The sequence below is a fragment of the Mustela lutreola genome, chromosome 1, assembly GCF_030435805.1.
Source record: "Mustela lutreola isolate mMusLut2 chromosome 1, mMusLut2.pri, whole genome shotgun sequence".
Taxonomy (NCBI): domain Eukaryota; kingdom Metazoa; phylum Chordata; class Mammalia; order Carnivora; family Mustelidae; genus Mustela; species Mustela lutreola.
Genome location: NC_081290.1, coordinates 151,697,945 through 151,714,410, shown reverse-complemented (window position 1 = coordinate 151,714,410; position 16,466 = coordinate 151,697,945). Strand labels below are relative to the sequence as shown.

The following is a 16,466-nucleotide window of genomic DNA, read 5'->3' as shown; positions in this document are numbered from 1 at the left end:
GATGAATATACTTAATGCCATTGAACCTAAAAGGGTTGGAATGATGAAGTTTGTATGTATTTTGCCAATTCTAAAAGAATTTTTTAATGAGCAATACCTATAAATACTACTATGGAATATCTATGATAAATTGTTAAAGGAAAACAAAAAAAACAAATAGTATGACACTATACCAAAGAAAGTTGAAAAAATATACATGGACAGACATTACATAAACATTTTATATAAATATTATATTGCATTTACAACTTTTTAATGGAAGAATAAACAAAAACCTTTATATGACTATGTTTAAGAGGAAGGAAAGAAAAAGGTAGAAGGGGAAGGGCCAGAAACTAGACTTCTCTGAATGTATCTTGTTCTATGTATAAAGTTTCAAAACAATTAATTAGAAAGAAAGAAACTTAAACCAAAAAAATTTTTTAAAGTCATTCCTCAAAAAATGAAACATATGAATCTAAATAAGTATTGAGTTTAACCACACAGAGAAGTATTTAACTTTAAAATACAGTAATTTTACTATATGTCTGTGGTGAGTTACACCCCTAAGGACAAAAAGAAGTATAAAAAAAAATGAAACTCCTTTCAGTAATCATATTGTTAGTAATAATGCTAATATTCTTAAATTCTATAATGTATATGTACATAAAGCTTTAGTATTAGAAAAAAGAGAAACAAGATTTTTAAATGTTAAATAAAAATTTTGCACTATTATTTGAATTGAAAGTATCGGTAAAAACTCATGATGTACTTTCTTTAAAAAAAAAAAAGTGTTTCCTAGCTTTGTCCACAAATAGGCCTAAAAATGACTAACCTAGGATCAATAGGCTTAGAACCCAAATAGTGGTCTCTAAATATCATTTCCAACTAAAAGGAACCAGTGCACTCTAAAGAAATCTCTGATTCAAACTTCAAGAATTTTAAGAAAATTCAGATTTTTAAGAAAAGAGTTTCTTTGGATCATACCAAAAAGCAAAGAAGCCATGACAGACTACTAGGGTAGTGTCAAAAACCAGGAGCTACCTTGAAGAGGCTCCCACTACCAAAGACAATGCTATTAGAGTGCCAGTAGGAAGAACAGTAACTGCAATGGATTGAAACACATCAAATATGTTAAATCCATGAGTTTATAATGATACTTTGGGGAAAAAAAAAAAGACTTCATTGATCACCTTTGAAGCATGCCTGGGAATCAACTCATTATCTTAAAAACTAATAAATACTGGAGAATGATCAAGAATTTATCCTGTCTTTCTTATATAAACTGTATAGGAGAGTAACTTTGTAGCCTAACAGTCAATAAGAAGTTGTTTCTGTTTATAAAGCATTCCAGCCCAGCTGAGAAATGAAGAATGACAGAATTAGAGTATCACCATTTTGCAAAATTTTAATGAAATTAACAATCTAGGAGAGGATCATGAATGGCTGCCAAAATTATAAAGAGTGACAACCAGATATTATGTGCCTAAGAAGTTTTCTTAAAAAAAAATCAAAAAAGGAGACAGAGGAACTTGGTAAACAAAACCACAGGGATGCAATCAGCAAAATAAAGACTATGGGAAACTCTACAGGGCAAACATATTGTAAGAGAAAAAGGAGAGAGGAAAGGGAAGAAGAAATTATATAATAAAAAACACTTAAGAGACATAACAGTTGAATGCAATATATGAATCCTGATTTGAAAAGCCACTATAAAAAAAACTGAAATAATCAGAGTAATTTGAATTTACTAGAGAGTTGATGATATGGAGGAAGTGATAAAGATATGGTGCTTATATATTTTGAAAGAGTTTTACTTTTTAGAGGTAAATACAGAAATATTTATAGATGAAATTATGGTGTTTGAGATTTGCTTCAAAGTAACCCAGTTGGATTCGTAGTCATAAATGAAACAAAACTAGCTGTGAGTTGGGGCGCCTGGGTGGCTCAGTGGGTTAAGCCGCTGCCTTCGGCTCAGGTCATGATCTCAGTGTCCTGGGATCGAGCCCCGCGTCGGGCTCTCTGCTTGGCAGGGAGCCTGCTTCCCTCTCTCTCTGCCTGCCTCTCCATCTACTTGTGATTTCTCTCTGTAAAATAAATAAATAAAATCTTTAAAAAAAAAAAAAAAAAAAAACTAGCTGTGAGTTGATAATTTTTGAAGCTGGATGATGGGTAATTGGTATATGGTATCCATTATACTATCTTATCTATATTTCTATAAAATTGAAATTATCTACAATAAAAGTTTTTTTTTTAAAGTCACAGTTTGAGTTTGGATAACATGAAGACTGGTTCAAACATGCTTTGCTCTTAATGAATCATAAAAGATACCAGCATTTTCAGCTTTTAGGTTCTGTGTTTCTTGTAGGATGTATCTCACTGCCAGCTTTCCCATACAACAGAAAATCTTTAATGAGGATGACAAAAGGAAACAAGAAATGGAGGCAAACATAAACAATCCCAAGAGTTTTTTCCTCTGATTATTCTTTAGCGGTCTGGTTTCTTTAAAAAACAAAAAAAAGTAGGGAAGCCTGGGTGGCTAAGTCAGTTTACTCTTTTTTTTTTAATTAAAAATTTTTTTAATAAACATATAATGTTCTTTTATCCCCAGGGGTACAGGTCTGTGAATCGCCAGGTTTACACATTTCACAGCACTCATCATAGCATATACCTTCCCCAAAGTCCATATCCCCACCCACCTCTCCCGTACCTCCTCCCCTCCAGCAACCCTCTGTTTTTTGAGATCAAGTCTTTTACGGTTTTTCTCCCACCTGATCCCATCTTCTTTCATTTTTTTTCTTTTCCTACCCCTCAAACCCCCCACATTGTGTCTCCACTTCCTCATATCAGGGAGATCATATGATAGTTGTCTTTCTCCGACTGATTTATTTCGCGAAGCATAATATCCTCTAGTTCCATCCACGTTGTCGCAAATGGCAAGATTTCATTTCTTTTGATGGCAGCATAGTATTCCATTGTGTATATATACCACATCTTCTTTATCCATTCATTTGTTGATGGACATCTAGGTTCTTTCCATAGTTTGGCTATTGTGGACATTGCTGCTATAAACATTTGGGTGCACGTGCCCCTTCGGAGCACGTTTGTATCTTTAGGATATATACCCAGTAGTGCAATCCCTGGGTCATAGGGTAGCTCTATTTTCAGTTTTTTGAGGAACCTCCACACTGTTTTCCAGAGTGGTTGCACCAGCTTGCATTCCCTAGGTGTCTTACTCTTGATTTCAGCTCAAGTCATGATCTCAGGGTAACAGGATCAAGCTCCGAATCAGGGACTACACTGGGCATGGAGCCTGCTTAAGATTCTCTCTACCACCCCCACATCTGACTTGAGTGTGTGGGTTCCCTCTCTCTCATTCTTTAAAAAGAAAAGAGTAGACAAGTGATCCATATTGTAAAGAGATGAATGCTTGTTCCACACACTAACTGAAGTTAATCAGGGTGATAGGCGATAAGGACTACTGCTTTGCATTCACACAGCACTTTAACTTTTCAGTTTTTACATATACATACCACTTACATTATTTGACCTTTTTTTTTTTAAAGATTTTATTTATTTATTTGTCAGAGACAGAGAGAGAGAGCACAAGCAGGGGGAGTGGTAGGCAGAAGGAGAAGAGGGAGGGAGAAACAGAGGGAAAAGAAGCCTCCCCATTGAACGAGGAGCCCGATGTGGGACTCAATCCCAAGACCTTGGGATCATGACCTGAGCCAAAGGCAGATACTTAATCAACTGAGCCACCTAGGCATCCCATATCATTTGATCTTAACAACCTTATAAAATGGACAGTGAAAGACATTCACTTCCTAGAGGAAACCAACATAAAGAAGTTATAAAACTAGTTAGCAGCAAAATACAAAATTTCCTATCCCCATTTCACTAAACTGTGTCCTTCCTATCCAACTGTATTTAATTATCCAGTATACAGGGAAAGACAGTTCAGATCTCTTTCATTACCATTGCAGTCATAAATACCTGATAATGTGTGGTTGGTAAAGGTAGTTACTAACAATTTGTTGACAATTTGTTGTCCATGCTGGACAGCTCCCAAAAATTTACTTAGAAATTTGGATAGCTCAAAATGGTTTAGGAAACTCAGGAATGAGAAGTTTTATTTTGTTTTATTTTTTCCCTATCAAAAACCATTGGCAGGGGAAAAGATACCAAGTTAAGAACTCATAAAAATTTAGTGTGTATGTTTGTGTATAGATGAGTATGTTTTTGAAGGGAGAAAAAGAGAAATAATAAACACATTAGAAAAGATCTTTTCTTTTCCAACTTAATGACTTGAAACTTAACCCATTTATTTAAACATGTTCCAATTTCAATGAAAGTATAAAGAATCTTACACCTACAATGAAAGAACAGCCAACTGACTGACTGTGAATAATCATATTTGAAATAACCCAGATTTTGTATTTTCTCTCATCTGTGGTATCCTAGCTCACTATCATGTACTATTCTCTTCTGGGCACTCATTATGATTCACCAGATCAGTACAGGAATGAACCCAAAGCAGACTTGAAACATGGGAAAGCAGAATGATGCTAGCCCTAAGAAACTATCTTTCAACTCACCCTGTCCCACAGTGAACACTCAAAAATGTTCTTCAATTTGCTCCAACTACTTGCTCCTGGTAAAAGTTGACAGATACACTTTAAGATCAGAGATAAAGGGTGTCATCAGCAGATTCAAGTCCTTGTAAGGACCCAAGAATCCTCACTTCCATCTGGAAGGATGGAAACTGCTGAGTTTCCTGCCCTTTGCTATTACAGAAACTTTATACTCAAACTGACAATTCTGTCAGTGGCATCAGTGTCTTGATATGACAACCATGCAGCATTGTTTGCTTCAAAGAACTAGAGCTTTCTCTCAGAAAATATTGCCCACCTAGGTGCTCTCTCCTAATGTGTGGAATTTAAACAGAAGCAACCTTATTGCCAATAAAAGATCTAGACTACACATGCAACTCTAAGAGGAGGGTAGTGATAGCTTACTATGCCATTATTTTGAATGTCCCAAGAGCATACACCTAGGAATGCAAGTTCACTTGGAACAAATACATTATCTTTCTAGTACTTTCTCTTTAGGATCATTTAGAAATGGTAGTTGGAATAGAATCATCTGAAGTTAACCTACTGTGTGCCATACACTTTGCTAGCTACTTTATAAGTTTAATCCTAACAGGCCTTCGAGGTTTTTTGTTATTTACTGCCTTTTCACAAATGAAACCAAGGCTAAGGAAATTGTTAAGTGACTTGCTCAAAGTTCAAAGCTACTACGAAGCAGAGATAAAAGAACCCAAATCAGTTCAAATATCTTGGTAACTTGCTTCTTAGTACCCTATTTGCTTTCTAAAGGAGTTATACTGACATAATGATACTAAAAACAAAGGTATTCCTACTTCAATTGTTTTGTAAGAGAATTGATGGGTTCAATACACAGTAAGGACTACTATGTCCAGAACCAAATTAATGTATTAAACCAATATCCATTTTTGTATCCTAATCTGATAGTCTATACCAAATCTCTTTACCAGTTAGACCTTATATAGTTAGAAGAGCAGAAAATGTTTTGTTCAACCGCTCTAGTAGTCTGGAATATATAAGATACCTTTCACATTTCAAAATCTATAATCATCTTTCTACAAATTTTCCCAGATACATTTATGTTAGTTTACTTGGAAGTAATGAATCTTTGGTTTTTGCCATAAAATGAAGCATTCTAAAACATATAGGCTTCAATGTGCTGAAAGCACTGTAACAATAGATTACAGACTAAACTACAAAACATTATCGTATAATTATTAGCTCCACTTTACAAGCAAAGAAACTATGGTAAGAAAGTTCACATAACTTGCCTAAAGTAATACAGCTAGAAAGTGGTAAAGCTAGAATTCAAACCCAGGTTTGTATAACTCCAAAGCCTATGCTTCCTATTGTCACCACCTGCTGCCTCCTAGCTCCTATCTGGTAAACATATTATCCTTGTTCACAATTCTAAAACCTCTGTAGAAATGCATGCACACTTAATTAAACCTATTGTTCACTATAGCCATTAATTTGTCATAGTTTCTAAAGTAAAATAATTAAAAAGTTACCTGAAAAATTACCATTAGAAAAATTCAGGTAAGACAACACATTTTTGCAAAGTTGGGAGAGGTCAAGGGCAGAAAATTTATACCACCAAACCTTTTTTGTTTACCAGGAGTTATAATTCTTAAATTGATGTGATGGTAAAGCCAAAAATTTTTTTTTAAATTTTAAGAATATTCAAATACCATAAACCCCCAGCCTAAAGGCTGAACAAAGAACTTACTTTACAAGATCACCTTCCCGTCAATAAGTAAGGGCTGAACTGTGACTATTATTATATTCTACTCTTTATCTGAGGTTTTATCATCAGCCAAACAGAAAAAATGTAATCATATCATAACTGGACAATTTTAAACTTCTGAATGGCTATTATCTTCCATGTTCCAGTGTTTCATATTTCTTTATAAAAGCATATCAAAAAATAGGTCAAGAGTAACATTCCCCAAACATGAATTCCTCAATCTACTAGAGTCGAATCTAAATATGTAACTTCTTAATGTAGAAGATATAGTTTAAAATAACATTCTTCTGGTTTTTTTTGTCAGACACATTCATTAGATTAGTTAATAACACAATATAAGAATCACTGTCTAGGATATGTCAAATAATAGATCAAGTCTTACCTCCATTGCTAAAGCTGCTGTCTGTTGGTCATAGTGATTCAGAAGATTAGGCATGAAGGTAGTATTATAAGGCAAATCTTGGCACATCCTCAAGGTAATGGGTTCACAAGAAAACAAACTGTGCCCACCTATATGTCCCACAAACATAGTCAACGGCCAAAAGTAGAAGACGATCCGACTCATAGCCATCCTTCCTGGATCTGAATGAGATTTGGTTGATCAGGCCTACTCAATAAGGATTTTAGATCTTTATATACCTGCAGGTCTCAGCTTGAAAGTATTTCTTCTATATCTTACTATTAAGTTCTTCAAACAGTTAAATACTCTTTGCACCGTCAGAGGTTTGTTAGCTTGGTCTCACAAAAGGCATTTGTTTTTGGTTTCACAATACGGGAAAATGACATCATCTTGTCTCTTCTTTTCATTTTATTACATAGGGCACATTTGGCCAACATATCAAGTTGATCAACCACATTCCCAAACAACAGATTCCATCTTAGGAGAAGAGCTATTTCTTCCTTGATTAAAATATCTGAGAAGTATTTTTTTAAATGAGAGATATTAGTAATTTCCTCTCAAAATATTGTAGACTTGATATTAAAGTCTTCGATGAGTTCAGTAAAGTTGCAGGATACAAAATCAATACACAAAAGTCAGTTGTGTTTCCGTACACCAACAATGAACTAAGAGAGAGAGAAATAAAGAAAACAATCTTTGATGACAGATATCAATCACACTGACCTCACAGATAAAATACATGGGTATTTCAGAAACATGGTATAGTTTTTCTACTTTATCATTTATGCGACAGAAATACTAAAACAATCCTTAACCAGAATTTAAAGGCAAAACTTCTTCCTTCAATTGTTAATATAACATATAGTTTAAGTTCTTATCTAGAATGGCAGTTTTTCCTTTGTCACAAGCTATAATTGATCCATTTTGAAAAGTTTATGCTGTTGTCATAAATTTAAATATCTGCCATACTTAGACAAATAAATAAAATCTTTAAATATATGCCATATTTATAACCAAAATTACTGAATTTAAAATTTGTATCTGTTTTAATCATTAATAGTGCATTTTTATATTAACTGACGTGGCAGAAGGTATCTGCGAAAACAGTGAAATATACATAAGTTGAAAGATACGAATTCAAGTCCCTTACTAGCTGTGTAAGTATAAACATATCATTTAACTTCTCTGAACTCAGAATTTTTCTTTCTGAAAATACTCTCTCTCTCTGATAAGGATGATATGTGAGTGAGTGAATTATGAGATAATATATGTAAAAGTACTTTATAAAATGGTAAAGTAGCACCAAACATTAGGTAATTTTATCACTAAATTACACTTATACAAGGGTGATCTCCATCAACCAATATTGAACTGGCAAACAGAATGTTCTAAAAGTACTATCAAGAAATTTTTCCAACATTATATCATCTTTTCAGATAGTGCAAAAGCAGTATCATAGATGTAGAAATATTTGACTAACAAATGTTTCATTGTATAGCCAGGCTGCAGAGAATAAAAAAATCCCCCCCCCCGCCCCCAAAAAATCACAGCAAGAATAGGAATGATTCTCAGTTACAGTTTTCAGTAAACTTTAGATTCTTCTCACTTGCCCCTACTTTTCCAGGGGCAAGAATACCTATCTTATTTGGGGCTGAGAGGGTGTGGGCAGACTGAAAGGTAGGTCTGGCAGGAAAAAAGCATTTACTAAGTTATGATACTTTCATTTGGCTTAATAATGATGTTAAATTTCATTTTGTTTTATATACATTGGTTATTTCTGTGTTTGTTGTGAAGAGCCTATGTTCAAAACACATGAGTTCAGATTCACAAACTCTCAGAGACCCAAGTAAATACTAAAGCTTACCACGACAGCTTAGACTTTGAGACCTGGACCCTTTTTAGTGAAGCAGGGAAAGAAACTGTCCTTTGTTCACTATCAATGCTTGGGACTGCTGCATCCCAAGCTTTAGTTACTAAGCAGAAAAAACTATTTGGAGAAAATAAAGCAGTTGCTGAATCTTTCCAATTTCTTCCTCTAACACATGATATTGAGTGGTGGAAGGGAAAAGGAAAGTCTAGGAATTGGGAATACTAAAAAAATTGAATTAGAAACACTTAAGTTATGAGCAATCCCTGCCCCAAATGACTATTCTCTGTGCAAAATCTCTAAGTCAGAGATCTTTGCGACAGCTTTTTGGCCTGCCATATTTTTTTCCTCCTTCAAGCTGGCCCCAGAAATGTGAGGTCTGGTTACAGAAAACTGGTAGTAAACACAGTCGTTTATATTTAAGCTTAATTATGTGCAACACAGTAACAATTATGCATATCATTAAATATGTGTCAAATAACTACTGAAAGCTTTACTTGGTTACAGTATTAAAATATCCATGTAAATTCAGTTTTTGTAGTTTATTGCTTAGGCAGCATGTTCACCTGCTTTCAACTTAAAAAAATAAAAAACTAAAGAGAACATTGCTCCTTTTTTGAACATGTACATAACACCAACAATTTTTCAAATTTCATTTAGACTAATTTTTTTTTAAGATTTTATTTATCTATTTGAGAGAGAGTGCATAAGCAGGGGGCGTGGGAGAGGGAGAAGCAGGCTCCCTGATGAAGAGGGAGCCCAACGCAGGGCTTGATCCAAGGACCCTGAGATCATTTCCTGAGCCGAAGGCAGATGCTTGCTTAACTGACTGAGCTACCCAGGTGCTATTAGACGAATTTTTCAAACAGGTATTTCAAATTTATGGTTCAAAGAAGACTATCATATAAAAGAAGGAATGAGAACTATCTCATTGGGTTTTTAAAACTAGATGACACCCCCTTATACTTCTCCCTACTTTACTTTAAATTAGTCCTTTTCCTCCTATACAAGTGAAGCTTCCTACTGTCTTTAAAAAGTTTCCTTTATGCACTACAACACCCAAATTACCATGTATCAAAACACTTCTGGAAAATCTATTGTTAGGCTAGAGTAGGATGAAAATCTTAGTACTTTAAGACTATAGTTTATGATTATTGAAATAAAAAGTGAATTCAGGGGGCACCTGGGTGGCTCAGTGGGTTAAAGCCTCTGCCTTCAGCTCAGGTCATGGTCCCAGGGTCCTGGGATCGAGCCCTGCATTGGGCTCTCTGCTCAGCGGGGAGCCTGCTTCCTCCTCTCTCTGCCTGCCTCTCCACTTACTTGTGATTTCTGTCAAATAAATAAATAAAATCTTAAAAAAAAAAAAAAGTGAATTCAGTGAGACAAAAAGAAAATAAGGCAGTAAAAATCTTTTTTTTTTTTTTTTTTTTTTTTTTAAGGCAGTAAAAATCTTAAAAGAATATGTTTCCTCCAAATGAGAGGCTCTCTAATTTTAACATGTAGTGGTAGATTCATGGATCCCCTTAGAGGTCTAAGAAATTTGAAACTCTGGAGAACGAACTACATTCTAATGGTCACCTCAGGTACTGTAACAAATGGTCTGTAAGTCACGTTTTGAGAAATTCTACCCTAAAACCAAGTAATTTAAAGAGAATAGCTATATTTAAATATTATACGCTTAGCAAAAGTAATACCTAAAACAAATTTAAAAAATAAAAGCAGATAAAGAATAACACTTTAATAGAAAAATGGGAAAAGGACATAAATTTACGAATGAGTTACAAATAACCAACAAACACACAAAAATATTGGACTTTACTAATAATGAAAAAAATGCAAATATGAGAGAACACTTTTGCCAATCTGACAGGCAGAAATAACAAATGAAAGAACACAGTATGGGAGAGGATGCAGAAAAGAGAACATTTTCAACATTCCAATAACTGGTTTACAGCTGGTATTTTAAAAATGGCTACTTACCTCAAAAGCCCTTAAAATGTGCACAATTTGATGTAACAAATCTATAATTTATTCTACATAAACACACAAGTACACATGATGCATAATCAAAATGAGAGTAACACTCTATAGAATAAAAAACTAGAAATAACCTAAGTCTACCAATAAGGGATTCATTAAAAAAAAAAAAAGTAGGGAAGGAAATAATGAAACAAGATAGGATTGGGAGGGAGACAAACTATAAAAGACTCTTAATCTCGCAAAACAAACTAAGGATTGCTGGGGGGTGGGAAGGTTGGGTTATGGACACTGGGGAGGGGATATGCTACGGTGAGTGCTGTGAAATGTGTAAGCCTGATGATTCACAGACGTGTACCCCTGGGGCTAATAATACATTGTATGTTAATAAAAATAATTGTTTTAAAAAAACAAAAACAAAAAACAAAATATACACACTATGGTATAACCACATGGTGGAATATTATATAGTCAGTAACAACACACTAAGTAAAAAATAAAATTAAAACAATTTTCTAAATAGCATACATGTCCTATTTCAGTCAAAAAATATATACACAGAATAAAACCATTTCAACTGCTTAAATATATTATAAATGCTCTGAGATTTAACAGAAGAACCTATGGAACATTATTCTGTATATGGAATAATTAACTCTGCTAAACCTCCCAATGTGTGCTGACTAGCTAACAAGAATAAATACTAGTTGAATCACTGATTTATTGGCTGCTAATTAAGGAACAAGCAAAGGAACACTCTAATGCCCTACTGCAGGTAGTAAGGAAAGCCAAAAAGTGATGATCAATTTCGTTTGAGTAAAAACTGGTTTTCAGTACTGAAAAAAATCAGATCACTGATCAGCTGAATCAAACAGTGTGCACATTTTAAAAGAACTTTTGATATGCATTCCAAATCGCTCTTCAATAACAATGAGATACTGCTTCTAAACAGGACTGTGTGGATAGCAAAAAGTCATTTTTCCTAAGGTAGAGTCATCTACGGAAAAGCTATAAGTTGAAGCTCCAGATCTGCAGGAAATAGAGAAAATCCTGGACCCCATGAGGTCCTGCCAAAATATACCAACTCATTAAATAAAGGTTAACAGTCATTTTGGCATTCTTACTGAGATTATACTGTTTACTAGTAGAATCTGCAGCATCTCAGATAAATAAAGGGACCTGCTGAGTGAACATAACTGGAGCAAACAACTTCAGGGGCCAGGGGCCATCAAAAAGTGAGTGACATGGCAACAGCTATTCATGCCCTACTTGTGGGAGGAGAGGCACACTCACTTCTCCATACAGCAATGTGGAAAACTAAGTTGTCTGATTATCATTCCATCAGAAAACAAAAGGTCTAGATACATCTAATTTTTATAAATGTATAATATTAGGAATCTGATACTCCCTAATTACCAGTTAAATTGTAAAAGCCTTTAAAATAAAATAAGCTGATTGTAAAAAAAAAATAATAATAAAATAAAATAAATAAATAAATAAATAAATAAAATAAGCTGAGTATTTGTCCCGAAAAAAAGCAATAAAGGGGTAGGAGATTCAATCTCGGAAGACTTTCTCCAGGCTAGCTGCAAAACCAGACCCAAAGCACTTAGGTGGGAAAAGCAGGAGGTGGCAACTGTGAAGAGGAAAGCAGGCTGAATCCTGAAGAAAGACTGACAAAGTAGGTCCTGGGGCTATCAAGAGGGTCCTGCAAAAGATTAGGTTCAGTAATTCTATTCCAATTCATACTTTTTGTACAGAAAATGATCCATTTCATCATTCTTGGTTTAGATTTAATTTTCTCGACATCTTATAAACAACATTTTGCATTTCAAATTCAGAAATACTATCCGAAGGCTGCCTCACACACAATGGCTACAGTCGGAACAGGGGCGATATTCTTTTGTCTTCTTTCAGTTTTCCAAAAATGCACCGCAAGGGCTAGCAATGACTACCTCTAAATAATGAAGTTTCTTATTGTAAGAGAAACAAAATATACACTCAGAGCATAGTCACTGTTCTAAGTGTAACTTTCCTTTTCCTAAAATCCACGTGTTCTCTGGCCTTTTGTTTTCCACATCTTATTACATAAAAAATGAATGTATTCACAAAATTTTGTTTCCTGGTTGCTAAGTTTATATAGCTTCATATTTAATTCATAGGGCCTAGATTCCTATTAATCTCTGAATGAGGATCTCTTTCTGCTCTATGTCATCTGTCTAATTTTTAAAGTCCATCTGGGCATCTACCTACTACCACAAATAACCTAATCATCCAATGTGTTGAGTGATGATAAGGTTTATTAAAAAAAAAAGGAAAAACAAACACATCTAGGGTCAAATTAAAATGAATGATAGGCATCAAAATCCACCTCACTTTACAAATTAAAGATTACTTTTAAGACTAAAGAAACCAGAAGATCTTTTAACAAAAGATCTGAAAACAAAAATGGAAAGTTAATTGGTTATCTGAGTGGCTCAGTAGGTGGAGCACGTGACTCTTAATTTGTGCTGGGTGATGTGAGTTTGAGCCCCACACTGGGTGTAGGGGTTACTTTAAAAAACAAAATCTTCAGGGACACCTGGGTGGCTCAGCGGGTAAAAGCCTCTGCCTTTGGCTCAGGTCATGATCTCAGAGTCCTGGGATGGAACCTCACATCCGGCTTTCTGCTCCGCAGGAAGTTGGCTTCCTCCTTTCTCTCTGCCTGCCTCTCTGCCTACTTGTGATCTCTGTCTGTCAAATAAAGAAATAAAATCTTAAAAATAAATAAATAAATAAATAAATGAAACCAAAAAAAACCCAAATCTTCAAAACACCAAAATGGAAAGTTCAAGGATGGCCAGATTCTGAACTTTAAAAAAAATAATAATTTTGGAATGAAATTCCAGCCCAGTTTTCCCTTTCCAATTAAGATCTACTCATCAGAAAATCCCCTAACATCAAACCCAACTTTTTCCCTTAGCAAGTATATGCTTTGACTGTAAAATTATTTCAGAGAGATAAAATCTGGAAATCAGGATTTTGTTGTTGTTGTTGTTCTGAGCTCACTAGCCTAGTTAAATACTTCATTCCTTGGATCCACCAAAAGTGTCAATAGTTCTTAGCAAAATGAAGTGAAAAGCACTTTGATGCAATCATCAGTTGAAACTCCTCCCTAGTCAGTGAAGAGTTCTTACTCTTTCCTCAAATCTTTATTGCAGAATTTCAACATTTACCAAATCACTCTTTTTATTTGCATTATTGGTCTTTTCATGGGAAGCTACAGCTTTAAGCAACCAAAGTTGTAGAGTTTTAGGAGTAAAAAAAAAACAACCATGAGGCCAACCATCACTCTCTTCTGTGAAAGGTAAAGATGTAAGAACTGTTTCCTACCACGTTTCCTAAAGAAAACAGAGTAAGAGAAGCCTAACATCAACAAACTAATAAGCTCAGAATTACTTTTGCGTATACAATCTTATAGTTTTACTAACAAACTAATATGAAATTTAAGACAGGTAGAGTTTTTCCTGAAATGGGAAACAGAGGACTTAAAAACTCCTTTTTCCTTTCCCAATGACAAAGCCTTCCACACTGTACTATACAAAGGAAGAATGTGCACTTTATTAAATTCCTCTCAACATTCCCTACTTCAATTATCTCAATCATGGAACTCTCAAGAAAAATCTACCTAAATATTCAAAGCACAAAATAAAGCTCAAAAGAATATCGTAGCTAAGATGAGGAAAAGAATGAAAGGGCCCAACAGTCATTCCTTCTACTATTAATGGGACGCTGTTATAGATTTAGGAGAGGTGAAAAGGTAGAGAATATTAGTAAGCGGATGAGATAAATAAAAAATATTAAGAAAGAGAAGGTAGGATGGTAGGTTTTATTCTCTTGATAGTTTCAAAACATTTGGCAGGTAGAGGAGGAACGTGTTATTTTACTAAATAAAAGGCAAGAGGGTAAGAGAACGGGTGCATCTTTTTTTTTTTAATTGACAGAGAGAGACAGCTAGAAAGGGAATTATATTTTATCTTCAACTCCATCCCTTCAAGCCCACCCATTAAGCTTTCACGCCTCTTTCCTACTTTCCCTAACTCTGAATCTTTTTACCCTTAGCTGTGGCTTGGTAGTTCATGTAAATGACCTCGTCCCCACCCCACCCCCCAAGAAGATAGTACTGATTTGCTTAAAAGTATGGATGTGAAGCAGTATCTTGCTTCTTAATAACAGAACTAAGAATTTATCTATTCCTCACACTGTCAGCACACCACTGAAGACTAAAAGGCTGAAGAGGGAGGTAGCATCCCTCATGTTAGTCAGGTCTTTGTTTCCTTGCTTTGCAGTATTGGCTTTGCAAAGTAACCCAATTCCTGTAAATAAACATTACAGTCTATCAAAAGCACTTTTTTAAAATAAGATTTTGTTTGGATACTTTTATACAGCAGTCATTTTTATAGGCGTTGGGTCTGGTCTGCTGCTGCATCTGCCCAATTTCGGAAGAAAACCAAAATTCAAAATACCATTTTAATTCTGGGCAAAAAATTGGACCTCTTTTATTGGGTGCATACTTTTCAACTTCACATCTATCCCACAGCTAAATTAAAGGCACGCGCTTTTGTTCTTTAATAAAAAGAAAAGAAAAAAGAAAGAGAGAGAGAGAAAAGGGAGAGGGGGAGAAGCCCTCTTTCTCCTACAGAAGAGCACCTAACTCCAAGACTCCTGAGATTTAACGAGCTTCTGGGAAGATGTTAAAATGTCCTGAAATGCTTTTACAGCACCTTCATTTGAGAGGCCGTCTATTAATTACCCAGCAGTACCCTCACGGCAAATACACATTAGCATAAAAGAGGGCAGCGGGGGAGGCATCTGAGAGGCAGTGCAGACTTTGGAAACTGATGGGATGGAGGGGACAACTTTTAGGCACTGGAAATAAGAGGTCGGCCAAATGCTGAAACAACATCCAGGCAAGGGGCAATTCTAACGTGGGTCTCGGGCCGGCCCCAAGCACCCCGGGCGCCGGAGCCCGAGATGTATTGTCCTCCTCCCCCCACCCCCTCGGCCGCCGCGTCCTCCACCCACTCTCCCCCGAGCGCCACGCGCCCCCGCGGCGCCGACCCAGGGAGTGGGCGCCCAGCTCAGACACCCTCCTCCGCCCAGGGTTTGGGCGGAGGGTGGCCGAGAGGGAGCCGCGGTCCACACTCGCACAGGTTGCCCAGCGCGGGCTTAGGATGCAGAGGGTTAATAATCTCCCAGGCATCTACCCATCTCAACCTGCACCCCAAAGTCGGCTCCTCCGCACCCCTTCGGCGCGCTGTGGGTCCCGAGGAGCCCCTCCGACCCCCGCCACAGCCTGGCGCCGAAGGCTTTTGTTTTGGCCGCGACGAGAATAACGATCCCTGAGGAGGAGGTGCCGGAGCTGCTGGTGGCTCCTCAGCACAGGGTTAGGCAGAGGAACGAGCAGCCGCGGCGGCACCTCCTCATTCCCCACACTGCCCGCGCCCTTTCCCAGCCAAGCCAGCCGGGCAGCCGCACGCCTCGTCGCTCACCTCACACCTCGGGGGTCGGCCTCCAAGGGGGCTGCAGCGCCGGCCCAGGGCGGCCGCGGGTCCCTAAGGTAAACGGAGCCAGCGAGGACCAACAGCGCGCGCCGCCTCAGAGCGAACGCGAGCTTTCGGGAGCGCCGGGGCGCGCGGCCGAGGGAGCGAGCGCGCCCGCGCGCGCGCACGCACGACGCAGGCGCGCTGCGCACCCTCGGCTGAACGCTCCCATTTTGGGCCCCGCTGAGAGGTCCCGCTCAACAAACCTGCACCGGCTTGTTCTCTGCGCGGTGGGGTGACGCCTTGCGCTGTCCTGCTCTGGCGGCGATCTTTCGAACTCTGCAATCGTTTCTTTTAAATGCAC

The 16,466-nt window shown here is 36.9% G+C and overlaps 1 protein-coding gene across 2 annotated transcripts in view; it reads right to left on the bottom strand.

The window, feature by feature from the left end:
* FZD3 (frizzled class receptor 3) overlaps positions 1-16,251 on the bottom strand; it is a 92,610-nt gene extending 76,359 nt beyond the window's left edge. Inside the window, exons 1-2 of one of the 2 annotated variants that reach the window (XM_059176781.1) lie at positions 16,112-16,251; positions 6,719-7,401 (exon numbers count right to left, since the gene is read on the bottom strand). In XM_059176781.1, the coding sequence (XP_059032764.1) occupies positions 6,719-6,907 (189 nt within the window). In that variant the 5' untranslated portion in view covers positions 6,908-7,401; positions 16,112-16,251. The remainder of the gene's footprint in view (positions 1-6,718; positions 7,402-16,111) is intronic. The other variant, XM_059176789.1, reaches the window with a different exon arrangement.
* Between the last annotated feature and the right edge of the window lie 215 nt (positions 16,252-16,466).